This window comes from Triturus cristatus, chromosome 8 (assembly GCF_964204655.1).
Source record: "Triturus cristatus chromosome 8, aTriCri1.1, whole genome shotgun sequence".
Taxonomy (NCBI): domain Eukaryota; kingdom Metazoa; phylum Chordata; class Amphibia; order Caudata; family Salamandridae; genus Triturus; species Triturus cristatus.
Window position 1 is genome coordinate 1304016157 of NC_140591.1, and position 12962 is coordinate 1304029118.

The following is a 12962-nucleotide window of genomic DNA, read 5'->3' on the forward strand; positions in this document are numbered from 1 at the left end:
TGACACCCTATGCCATCACTGAGCCACTGCTTGCACCGTGACCTGTTGATACCACACGTCACATCGCCTCACTTCACAGCGCAGTCCTGGTATCACAATCGACGATGCTCCATGCTGACATTGACACTGTTGCCTGCACTGTGGCCTGTGGACACTGCTCGTGTGTTACATGAAGCAGAGCCTGGTCCCACACTGCAGCCGTGGCCTTCCGAAGTCAGTGCGATTGACTCCATTATCATCAACCGATGCCATTGCTTGCACTGCGACCTGTGGTCACCACATGATGGATTGCCCCGCTTCGCACCACAACCTTGGGTCTACCGAGGACCACGCTTCGGCAACTAAAAGGCCGTTGCCTGCACCGTGACTTGTGGACACTGCACATTGCATCATCCCACTTCACATCGCAGCCCGGATGCCGCCGGCACTGCTAACTTCAACCTCAGGGAGTTTGATCTGCAATGCATGTGACTTCCAGGGCCCAATGACTAATGCATCGATCTACGAAGCTAATGTCTGCCAACGGTGCTGCATCTTTGGGATCTCATCTCAAGGTCCCGACGCCATGCATTTCCAAAGGTACTGTTTGTGGGTTATCGCAACACCATAGCTGGCCCGCAACCTTGCGGCCTGCCTGAACTGTTGGATTTGTTGTTCACAACGGTGTTATAGCCCTAGACGGAGCTACCAGCTTCAAAGAACTGTCTTTTGAGTCAATTTTTGTATTCTTGTAATATTCGTATTTTGATTACTGTATGTTGGATTTTTATCATTGTGGTCGTTTTACACAGATAAATATTCGCTAGTTATCTAAAACTGGTGTGGTGTCTTTTTGTAGTGTTTTCACTGTATTACTGTGTGTTATGTGCAAACGCTTTACATATTACCTCCAAGATAAGCCTGACTGCTCATGCCAAGCTACCAAGTGGGTGAGCAGGGGTTATTGTAGGTGTGTAACTCCCTTATGACAAGAAGGAAGGGTCCCTACTTGGACAGGGTACAAACCTGTAAACTAGAGACCCCCCATTTCTATCAGAATGCAATTTTCAGCACCTTCACTTGCTCTTAATTCCTTCCTCCCATTTGGTCCCATTGGCGAAACAATGGTTGAATGGTCCCAAATTGGCTTTCTTGAGTGTTGCAGAGGCATAGCTCCAGGGGAATATTTGGCATATGAAACCCCTCTAATAAAAGGATTCTGGCATGTATAGTTTAGTTCAGGGGCATCCAGTCGGGCTAGCAGTGCCTGTGGTCAGGTTTCCACTCGGATTAGCAGTCCTCATAGTATAGATACATGTCTCTATGAAACTTTGCAGAACTTGTTTACATCCACCTTTCCTCATCCCTCTCACACAAAACAGGCCAAGAATGACCAACGGACTGGATGGGTCTTATTTGGCGCACAGAAGCATTTTAAATGTAATATTTTATGATTTCTATGGCAGTGATGGTTGGGAAATCTCTGCACCCCACCGCAGCCCCCTCCCCACCCCCAATCTAACTGACAAATGTCCTCATTACGAAATTTGGTGGTGTGGGAGCAAGACCGTGACCGGCCCCGCTCCTGCACCACCAAACCCACATTTTAACCGCCTGCCAGATTAGGAGTTTTTTTCCTGTCTGGCAGTCGGTTCTTTGGCGTTCCTACGGCGGTGCCGATGAAATAGGCACTGCAATGAGCATTTCAAAATCCGTACCTGCACGGCATGGACTGCTGCAGTCCATGCCCTGCAGGTACTGGGGTGCATGCACGCAGGAGGGCACCCCATGGCTCAGAGGCACAAGGGGGCCCTGTAGGCCCCCCTTGATTTCCTTACTGCCACACTTTTCATGACGGTCGCACCGCCATGAAAAGGGTGATGGTGAGGAAACTCATAATATGCTTGTCGGGCTGTAGCGGCACCGCCAGGCATATTGCGGCAATAAGAAAGCTGCAGCACTGCCTCCTAATGAGACCCGCAGCTATGCCCCTGTGCATAGTTAGTAAAATACATCAGGCCTCTGGCTCCTGGTGCAAGTTCACTAAGCTGGCTGGGTCTTGTAGTAAAGTCAACTAAGGGATGGTAGGTAAATACTACTGCCTTATGAAAAACATGATTGGTTGTCAAAGTGGCGTGGAATATGCCAGCCAATGATACTGACCGATGAACAAGAAAAGCAGACAAAATGGAGCAAAGCAGATAAAAGTAATTTTTGCGAAGATTCCATCTATGGAAGTTCTTAGCTATTCTGACAGTTTTGTGTGCATTTATTTTGGATACAAAGAAGACGGGGCCTAAAAATCAAGTCTGCTGGTAAACCAAGCCGCAGGAGGCCTCGCTTGAACAGTGCATTATTTATTAATGTGATGAGGAAAGGCCGGATGTTCGCGCCATCGGAATCTTGAAAGAAGAAAATAGTTTTTCTCGTTTTCTGTTTTCTCATGAGCACGCTTATTACATGCGAACTATTTTCAGACCTACCTGGTCAATTTCGATTTGTACATGCCTGTTCTCCTTTATCTCTATCCTTTTCTACAAATAAACTAATTGTAGGACGTTTTAAGGATTCGTGTTTTCCTTTAAGCGACGTGGACTTAGCTTAACAATTGATCCCAGACCTGCTGTCCTCGTTAGCAGTATTAGCAGCGCGTGGCAGCCAGTGCAACTTCTGTACCCCGGGAGCTCATGCGCCTCTGTTTCTTTTGTGCAGGCCCTTGTCGGGGATAAGACATTGGCATTCTGGCTGATGGATGCAGAGATGTACACAAACATGAGCATGCTGTCTCCTTTTACTCCCGTTATCGACCGCGGGATCCAGCTTCATAAAATGATCCGTCTCATCACTCACGCGCTCGGCGGCGAGGGATATCTCAACTTCATAGGTAAGCGTTATTGGACATTGTAACCTTCTTGTAGTTATCCGTGATTTATGTGCACATGGGACTTCGTTTCCAGGCGCAGCGGAATATTGTTAATTATTTCATTTTGCCCGAGAAAAGCAAGAGTGAATATCACATAACTGTGGAAAAGGACTCAACCTGGAGGCTCGAGATGATCTTTATTGTGTCTGCGTCGCGGGCACGTTTATTTATTATTTCTGAATATTTATGGTTTGGAAGGTTCTGAAACGAATCCTGAAGGTAACCATCCTTTTATAGCCCATATGGGACTAGCTTGTACTTTTGCAACTGGGCTGTCCTGATGTTTTGAGTGATTTGCCAACCAGCACCGGCATAAAGTCATTTACCTCTAGAAGTTCTGTGATTGTTATTCAACCCTACATTTTTTGCTCTTTATCCTGTTTTGCTTTTAGACTCGTTACCACTGCCAGAAGATAGCATTGGATTGTTCTCTGTCAATACTTCACTGAAGGGAAATGGTGACTGAACTTCTACATGGGGATCTTTCCCCAACACCCTGATTTATTTGTTGCTATGAAGGTGATAACACGGGTGGGAAGGGAGTAAAATGCAAGGCATGGGGTGCCAAGAAGAGAGCAGATCAGTTTTGTGCACAATGATGCAAAGTAGAGTGAACAGCCTCATCTGTCATGGTCTGCAAGGGATGTGAGAATTCTTGTCTCGGTGAGCGGGGAATATGGGGTTTAAGCATATCAAAAATTCAGGTTTAATTAGTCTGCATTGGTCTTGCCAAATAGTGTGGTACTTTTTGAATGTTTTTAATGTGATGAATAAAAGTTGCTCGAGTTTTATTCTTGAGTTGAAAAGCAAGAAGTCCCTATGTCGTAATGAGTAAAAGAGAATATACCTCTATCTAAACCAAAGAGTTAGTTGCTAAAAGATCTAACGGTGTTCGTCAACCATTCTGTTCCTCTATCAAAGAAAAACTTTATAAAACTTTATTAAAAACCTGCTAATCACAGTAACACAGTACAGCATACGTTTGCACAAAGAAACTTATTCGATTTGATCATGAGTATATTCAAGAAACATTTTTATTCCCAAAAAGATTTTTAATCATAAATCAATAGTAATCTTCCTCCCAATATAGGTTACAATCTGAGCATATTGAAAGCCTAAAAACATTAAAAATCGAAAATCTTAAAAACATTAAAAACATTTTTTCTTTGATAGAGGCACACAGTGGTTGACGAACACCGTTAAATCTTTTGGCATCTAACTCTTTGGTTTAGATAGAGGTATATTCTCTTTTACTCATTACGACATAGGGACTTCTTGCTTTTCAACTCATTAATATACCTCGTCCCTAATAAATATATAGGGGTACCTCCGGTTCTTATTTAACAAGTTTTATTCTTGACATACCTCCTCATTTTAGCTATCATTATTTTGGGTGGATAATGTAAAATTTCTTTGCTATCGTGAAGAAACATTTCAATTCTATTAAAGACACAGAGGCTCAGATTATGCTTACTTTCTTATATTTAGCTCAGCAGACCGACTAACCGGTAATAACATTAAGGCAAAGGACAACAATTCCCATGAGTCCAAGGTAAAAAAGAGAAGTCCACCAGTCAGGTACAGTGGTCACCACATAACAACATTCCCAAGGCTCAGCAGCCTGATAAGTCTTCCTTGGAAATGTTCTTAGTGTGGCTGTGACTGTTATTTGAATTTAATTGTTAACACACGTTTTGATGATTCTGTTATTGTCCTTTTCACTCTGAATTGTCATCCGGTCCGCTGGTGAGACTCCAGTTTTTCCTTTGTGCTGCCTACTAGCCATTTTTTTATCTCACATTTATTGATCTCTCCTTGTTCAGGTACTGCCCTGCTCTTACAAACACTGTCCTTAGGCCCACCATACTAACTAAGAAACCTGGATGGCCATTCTCTCTCTGGGCCATTGAATGCAGTTCTAAATTGGCACTAATAGGGGGCTGTGATTGCAGAGACACTTGCGCTTCGCAGCTCACGCATTCTCTATCCCACTTCTGACAAGTTGATTGCCTATACAGTTTGTCTCACAAAGCATAACGTGTATTTGTAAAGTGCTTGTTCACCCAGAATGGTATCTTGGCGTGGAATAACAGATGTTTCTTGTTAACCAACTCAATGGTACTTGTTTTATCGACCTCCGAAGGATGAAATCGGAGTGGACCAGCCAGGATTTGAACCGATGACTATGAGGTCAAACAGAAGCCACTACAGTGGATGCATTAGCTAAACCTGGTTCATATGGGATTCCTCCAGCCCCATTTAGCAATTGGATCCCTCATAGCAGTGTAGAACTATGCACTGATGCGATGGTACCTTTTTATCTATGTGGAGGGCACCTTTCTAGAGCTACTTTCTTCTTCAGACCTCACAAAGCATCTGGTCCTCTAGGCCCTAGGGTGCATGCAGGTATAGTATTTCAATATCCTGCCATTAGGATGTTATATTAGCTGTGCCAAATATATTTTTTTCTGGTCGTCCTGTGCTCAATTGACTTAAGACGTAATCCTTTATTGTATGATTACCTAAAATCATTTACAAATACAATACATGTTACATTATAAATAAGTGCATTTGGTTGGTAAAAAAGGTCTGAAAAATTATAAGAACATCTAAAAAGGAAAAAGATGCAGCAGAAAAAAGGAGCGAGACTGAAAGGCATGGGAGCATAGACGTGCAATACGAAGTCATGCAGGCATAAGTGTCATTGTTTTGTGCCTAGGCAGATGGATCGAATGGACCATATGTGAGCCGTAAGAGAACAATGAAAGGACGTAAAAAGAAGATGGAGCAACGTCGCCGAATAGGACCGAGAGGCACGAGTGCGTGAGCATGTGGAAGACTACCATAGAAGCATGCATGTGATTTTTATATAAATAGGCATGTGGGATAAGTTGAGGGACAGTGCACCTCCCAAAGTGAACTATACAGTACAGAGTCGTGATGCCAAGGTTGCTGCCACAGTTGGTTATCTGTGGCTCCTATATTATTTTACTGTCATCTTCTGTTCTTGCGTTGATCGCAGAGTTATTCCAGCAACCGCATAGAACTTTCAAATTCGTGTGAGCTCCATCAGCACTGTAGTGGTGTAGATAAACATTAGGGCCTCCTTGCATGATCTTATGCCATTTTGAATTAACATAGTTCTTAGATCTAGGCGTCTCAGGCTTAACAGAACTGGAAAGCAGCAGATAACGTGCTCTGCAGATTCTACATGATCTTGGCACAAACTGCATCCACTGCTTCTTGATGGTGTATTTTTCCATTGAGCCCTGCAATCCCCTATTGGTAATGTTAGGAGCCTAGTCCTCAGTACATTCTGTAGGGCTTGCCTTCCTAATCCTGCTTTCAGGTGTGGTTGATATGAGATAGCTTCCTGTGAGTAGACAAGGCCCTCTGCGCCACGAATAGATCTGATCCGTTCGAGATCCTGTTGATCTTTCCATGCTTCTTTAGCAGGTTTTTTAGGCCGGCCATTGTTAATTGTGTGTCCGTTAGAAGATCAGCTAGCAGACCCAATGTCTTATTGGCCATCAGGAGGAACCTTGCCCAGTGACTAGTGTTGTCGGTAAAGACTATTTGTAGTGCTTCCCTGATTGTACCAGGAGCTGACTTAATCACATTATGATAACATTTTACTAGGTCTTTTTTACATTCTATGTCCATTGCTGGAATATTGAATTCTAGGCGAATTAGTGTGCGCCTTATCGAATAAGGAAGCGTAAAAACCTTTCTAAAATCCATGATGTGCAGGCGCTCCAGTTTGTCGGTCAGCAGGCCAGGGAAAGCGAGATGGCCATAGCTCAGTGTTGGAATTAGCTTGGCTTGTATTACTCATTGAATGCCCTCCATTGAGTGGCTTAGAAGCTTATGATTTAATTTACATGGGGAATGTGTAACCTTGACCGCTTTTGTCTCAAGTGCTTTGGCCTACAGTGTTGTTCTGCCAGTGTCTGAGAATTGTACTCCCATATAAGTATGCTTATTGGCGGTAGCAATTCTTAGCGGGCTGAGATGCCAACCCAGTAGTGATTTTTTTTGGTTTGTGGCCAAAGACCAGCATTGTAGTTTTAGTTGCATTGGCTTGGAGTTTGTTTTCCATATTGTAGAGATGTAATGTCTCCAATGCCTTTTTCATGCCTATTCTAGTTTGATCCAATAGTACAAGGTCATCTGCATATTGCATGATCGGTAGTCTAAGATGGCCCAGTTTGGGAGGAAAGATGTTGGTTTTTATGAGTGCTTCTCCCAGATCCACAGTATACAAGTTAAACAGGGTGGGTGCGATCACACAACCATGTTTTAGCACCTTGTTCATGTAGATCTTGGCTGTTGCACATGTCTGTGTGAGCTTGGTGTGGACCCAGGTACCGGTATGAAGTGACATGATGGCCGCCAGGAGTTTCCTCGGAATACCCCACTTTGTGAGTTTTGCCCACAGTATGTTGCGTCAATGCCATCGAAAGCGGCACTATAGTCGACAAAACATGCATATAGTGGAGGGGTGGCCTTTGTTGCCAGATATGATAGTGCGATGGCAGTGTCCAGTTTCGATGAGTTAGGCCAAAATCCTGTCTGGTATTTCTGTAAGATTTGATTTTTTGTTATCCATACCTCTAACTCTTTCAAGAGCACTTTTGCAAATGCCTTCTTATCGACGTCCAATAATGCGATCAGTCTATAGTTCTCCGGCTGTGAAGTGTCCCCTTTTTTTATACATGGGGTGCAAGATGGAACTTTTCCACGAGTCCGGTACTGCTGAGGTATTATAGCAGTGGTTAAATAGGCTATGCATATGGGGCCCTCAAATTGAACATGCTGCCTAGTAGCACATTAGGCCCAGGAGCCCCATCCTTCCTGATTCCCTTGAGGGTGGTTAGAATTTCTTTTTCTGTTGGGGCAAGGTCCTCAGCCTTATTCACGTCGGGGTAATTGCCTTCTACTTCGATGGTTTTTGCCATGGATTTGTCTTGGTCGACACATAACCTTGTTCCGTGGGCTGCCCATTTGTTGATGATCGCTTGCAGTGGTGTGTGACACCTTCTATTCTTCACACCTCTTCAGAAGGTTCTTGCTCAGAAAGATGTAATCTAGCATGGAGATGTTTTTAAATGTAGGTTGTTATTTCCTATTTGGCTGCCCTACTTGGTTCACGGACTTCAGGTTAAATTAGTTGATGCAGGCTTCCATGATAGTCCATCCGCTATCCCCTTGGCTTTGTTCCGGGTGGCACAGATCTCTCATGTTGAAGTCCCCGGTAACAATACATTCGTGCCCTGGGTTCTCATTTGCCTGTATTTAAATTATTATTGTTCCCGAGGACAACAGCAGAAACCAGGAGGGATGAGCTTACTAATGAATTTGGGGAGGAATCCCTACCTTTTCGTCTGGATGAAGACTTTGTTGCTGCAGTTAATGTATCCCTACAGTAAGCTACGTTTGCAGCCTTGGAACCCCTTATCAGGCAAATAGTTCTATTCGCTGTGCAGCACAACTTGAATCTCTTGATAGGGGAAGACCTGGGCCCTCAGTGGCAATTTGAGCCCCTGGAAGTTCATTTTGACTCCTTCCAGCTGCTCCAACAGGCGTTCATTAAATGCCAGGCCAGTGGTTTATTTGACCCTATTTTAACTGGGCTGACCCCCATTAAGGAGAGAGATTTCCCTCTATCAGAGCATATCCATCATGGTAAAGAGATCTTGGTGACCCTGAACAGGAGGACTCTGACTAACCATGGCCCAGTAGACCTTGAAGGCCAAAAGCAGACCCAAAACATTCCAGATTGGACTCTCCTTTTAATACAGGAGCTGCAGGGTCAGTACAACAGGAAGGAATGCGAGACCTGGGAAACATTTACCATCCTCAGTCAGCAAAGTGAGTTCCAGCAGTCAACGTAACTCAGCGTGTGGGTAATTGAATTTGCAAGTTCATGGATGAAGAAATTAGGGGCCACCTATGACGAGAATGCCCAAGACCATCCTTGGACGGAAAGGTCGCACTGATGTCAGAAATGAATGGCAAGATGGCCACTTTCAAAGCAACATTTATCAAAGACCCCAATAAGGTGATTGCTTGTTCTTTCAAGGCTAGCTAAGATAAGCTCTTAGAAATCCTGGGACCTTTGACAAAAATCCTAGATATGGCTGAGGAGGAGAAAGACACCAGCAGTCTTTTTATCTGAAATCCTATCTGTTTGGGCTCAAATGGCCATCTGCTTTTAAGGGAATGCTACTTTTGCTCTTTAAACTGAGACAGCATTCCCTACTTTTGACCCAAAGTCAGGGGAACTAGCCACATTGGAAGCAGGAGCAGTGGTGGATAGAAGTCTCTTTGGCAATCTCTTTAGAAGAGAGTTGGGCATGTTTGTCACCACCTTTTAGTCTCTGGAAAATCCAAGCAATCTATGAAAAAGGTGTTTGCCTAACAGGTTTTTGGTAGGCCGGTAAAGGCGGTGGGGGGGAGGGGGAAACTCTTTTGGCTATCCCTATTCTCCAGCCTCCCGCAGGGACCAAGGAAACTGCCAGGACCAGCTTTGGAGGATTTTTCTGACCAGAGGTGGTCATTGCCACAGGGGAGTGGAACCTGTGGCGGTGCAGATAACGACCCCGGTGGAACCTCAGGTAAGGAGTATGCATTCTTCTCAATCAAGATTGGGGGCCTTAGGGGTAATTCCTTCGCATATGGAGGGAGTAACAGGAGATGCTTGGGTGTTACAGGTTCAGGGTTTCAAATAGATTTACGGAACTCTGGTACAAAGGAAAATACCAAAGCCCATTTCCTTCCTGGATGCGGACAGCCTGTTGATCACTCGGGAGGTAAACTCTTTTATTCAAAGAAGCCATCGTCACTTCTACTTCATATTCACACTGGTTCCTCAACAAACCTTTCTTGGTAGAAAAGAAAGACATGGGTCTGCTTCTGGTGATAAACTTGGAATATTCAATGTGTGTCTTGTTTACTACCATTTTAAGATGGTGGGTCTCCACCTACTGAAGGACATGCTCCTTCTCGGTGATTACATGGTGAAAAAAATAGACCTGAAGGATGCATGTTTTACAATCTCGGTGCACTATCTTTGAAGTGGTGCCACCACAGTAATCTGTAGCACTGACTTGTGGATGATATGCCAGGTTTATAGTGCAGTGAATTGACTAGTGGCATGGAAAAGGTAAGCCATCCATGGCTTAGGCACATGTTGTGCTATTCACTACAGTGACAAGAGGGAAGTACACTTCAGGCCTACCCGAGTAGCCTGAGTCCTGGAGCTTTAACCCTGCAGGCATATTTGTCAAAATAAGCCTTTTCAAAGGCAAGAACCCTACTTTTAATTATTAAATACATTACCCTTAAGTTGGCCTAGGAGCCTACAAGGTAATTTGCCTAGTATTTGAAACTGGTACATGCAAACATTTAGGGCTCTATTACGATGTCGGTTGCAAAGGCACCGAACTCCGAATGGCCTTTGGTTTGACCGAATCCGAGTCGGAAGCTAAGTTTCTGACCAACTCGGAAACATTTCCGACCGACCGATTACAATACAAGGTTGTCGGTCGGTCATTCCGACTCGGTTTCGACCGGCATTCGGAGAGTCCAAGTCGGTCGGAGCAGAATTGTAGAGCTCTACGGGCCGCATTTCTGACCAACGGATTACGATGTCTGGTTCTGACAGCCGTTCTGACTCGTTCTGTCTGACACGGATAGGCTTTTGGAAATCGACTTTGGGGACCCTTATCAGGCCCTCCTTCAACCGGAGGCCTCCAGTTGGGACCCTTGGCGGTACCCATGGGTATGGTTCCCCTCTTTACAACCATGCACAGTGTGGCAGGCACCATGGGGTGCCCGCGACAGGGTGCAAGGTTTTCCGCACCCACCCCCAATGTCAATGTTGTCGGTCGGAACACAGGTTCACGTTGAAGTCGATGGGAGTCTGACTGAACGGTGTTCGCAAACATCGCAATCGGTCAGTCCGACTCCCCAAACCCGAGTCGGTCAGAAACCATGCCGACAAGGAATCGGTTGGAATGCTTTCCCACCAACATCGTAATGAGGCCCTTAGTGTTAGCACGTACCTACAGTGATTCGCCCCCAAAAATATTTTCTTTCTAAAGAACCATAACTATCCTATGAAGGAAGGCTAAAGTTCAGAATAAAGTCATAATCCTGTTTTTTAATTCTTTTATTCAATCTGAGGTACATTACAAAATCCACCATCTTCATACAATAAACGTATTCCAACAGGAAAAACGACTAGTGCTAAAAACTACAGGATGGCCGACAAGAATTTTTGACATACATTTAAAAACCTTTATATAAATAAATTTCATCTCGGGGAGGGTGGGAGCAGGGGAGTTGTGTGTAATTCGTATTAATAGTATAGTACAATGTTAGTCATCAATGTTCACCGGTTTATTTATTGCTTAACTCATTGTTTGACAACTGCCCCAGCTGTATTGTGATGTTGTATATCCCTGGATTGTGGAAGAGAGCTGCAACGGATAAATATTTACGGGACTGGGTATATTATACGTAACAGGTTATGCATATTGTAATGATTAGGCCTGGGCGAAAATTTCGTTCCGTTCGCGGAAATTGCGATAATTTGACATTTTCGCGTTCCGCGGAGAGCGCGAAAATGTCAAAAATTCCAGTTTCCGCAGCTTGTCGATAATTTGTTTCTCGCTCGCGCTGTAAAATAATACATTCTCGCGCGCTCGCGATCGCCTTACCTGAATCCCTGCGTTCGCCGACAAGTTTTCTTGATCCGGTCGCGTTCTCCATGAGATGTTGTATTGTTTTTAGCCATTTGCGCAGTCTCGCGACAGTTCGCGCCCGCAGTGACGTCATGCGTCGCGCGATCATGTCTTTCTTCTCGCGATCATGCACCGCGAGACAACTGAAAACAAGATGGCCGCGTCCGCAAGCAACCACATGGGTAAGTTGGCGACCCGCAACCATGCAGAAAATCTCGCGAACATGCCAGAAAAAAAGTCCGCATCTTCGCGATGTTTCCGCTTGTTTGCGATAATTTTAAACATTTTCGCGATAATTTGCGAAAGTTCATTTTGCAAATTCCACCCACCCCTAGTAATGATGCACATGAAACTAAGAAATGCAATAAAATATGTTTTAAAAAAAATAAATACATTTCGTCAAATCCCATCCCCTCTCACCCCTCAAATTCCCACATCCAATTCCCTTAGCTTGAAGAAAAAAAAAGCCCATTTTCAAAATTTTCTTGAACACATTCACGCAAAAACACTTTCTCTTTCCCTTAGCTTCTGCATTTTACTAAGTCAGTCAAAGAAACTAGGAACTAGCTTAGACCTCCAATTCTGAAGGAGCTGTGTACTTGCCACAAACGTCATACTAAAAATTTATTTCTGATGCCTTATAGTGGCGCCTGCCATAGGACAGTATCTTAAACACTAACATTGGATTTTCAGGAATTTGGACCTGGAGCAGATTTTCTAAAAATACCATCCAAAAATTCATCTAGTTTACTACAGTTCCAAACAATATAATATGGAAGCACTTATTGGGACACTCCTCATTTATTTAATTTAGGAGTCGAAGATCCTATAGATCAGCCACTTAAAAAAAAAAATTGCATTTTGTGAACATTTTTCCTGCTTAATGTTGTAAAATTAAATTAATTAATTTTCCTCTTTACTTGATACTATGCCCGCCTCTCTTAGCCATTTGGCGGAAATCCGGTTAAAAACCTCAACCCCTCAATTGACTGCAAATATCTGTTCTAAAATGTTTGTTCCTCTGGGGGCAATTAATTAAATTCCCAAGTAATGCAATCGTGTCCAATATTTCTTTTGAATACGTATACAGTAAAAAAAAAAAACACATGAGCTCTATAGGACCACTATAGTCACTTTTTACTATCTTGAATTAGCCACTCTCTCTTCCCAAATTTTCCATTTGTCATTCCCCAAAAAATCTTATTTCACAAAATCATTAATCTTCCATCTAATGACGGAATCCATTGTGGCCCCCTGTTCCACTTAATTTGATACAAATAAGCTTCTGAGTTTACATAGGGAAGATCCTACTT

General features: G+C 43.7%; 1 protein-coding gene across 1 annotated transcript in view; it reads left to right on the plus strand.

Moving 5' to 3' along the window:
* GBE1 (1,4-alpha-glucan branching enzyme 1) overlaps window positions 1-12962 on the plus strand; it is a 753232-nt gene that overhangs the window by 573437 nt on the left and 166833 nt on the right. The window contains exon 12 of the mRNA XM_085623022.1: window positions 2692-2863. Within this exon, the coding sequence (XP_085479148.1) occupies window positions 2692-2863 (172 nt within the window). The remainder of the gene's footprint in view (window positions 1-2691; window positions 2864-12962) is intronic.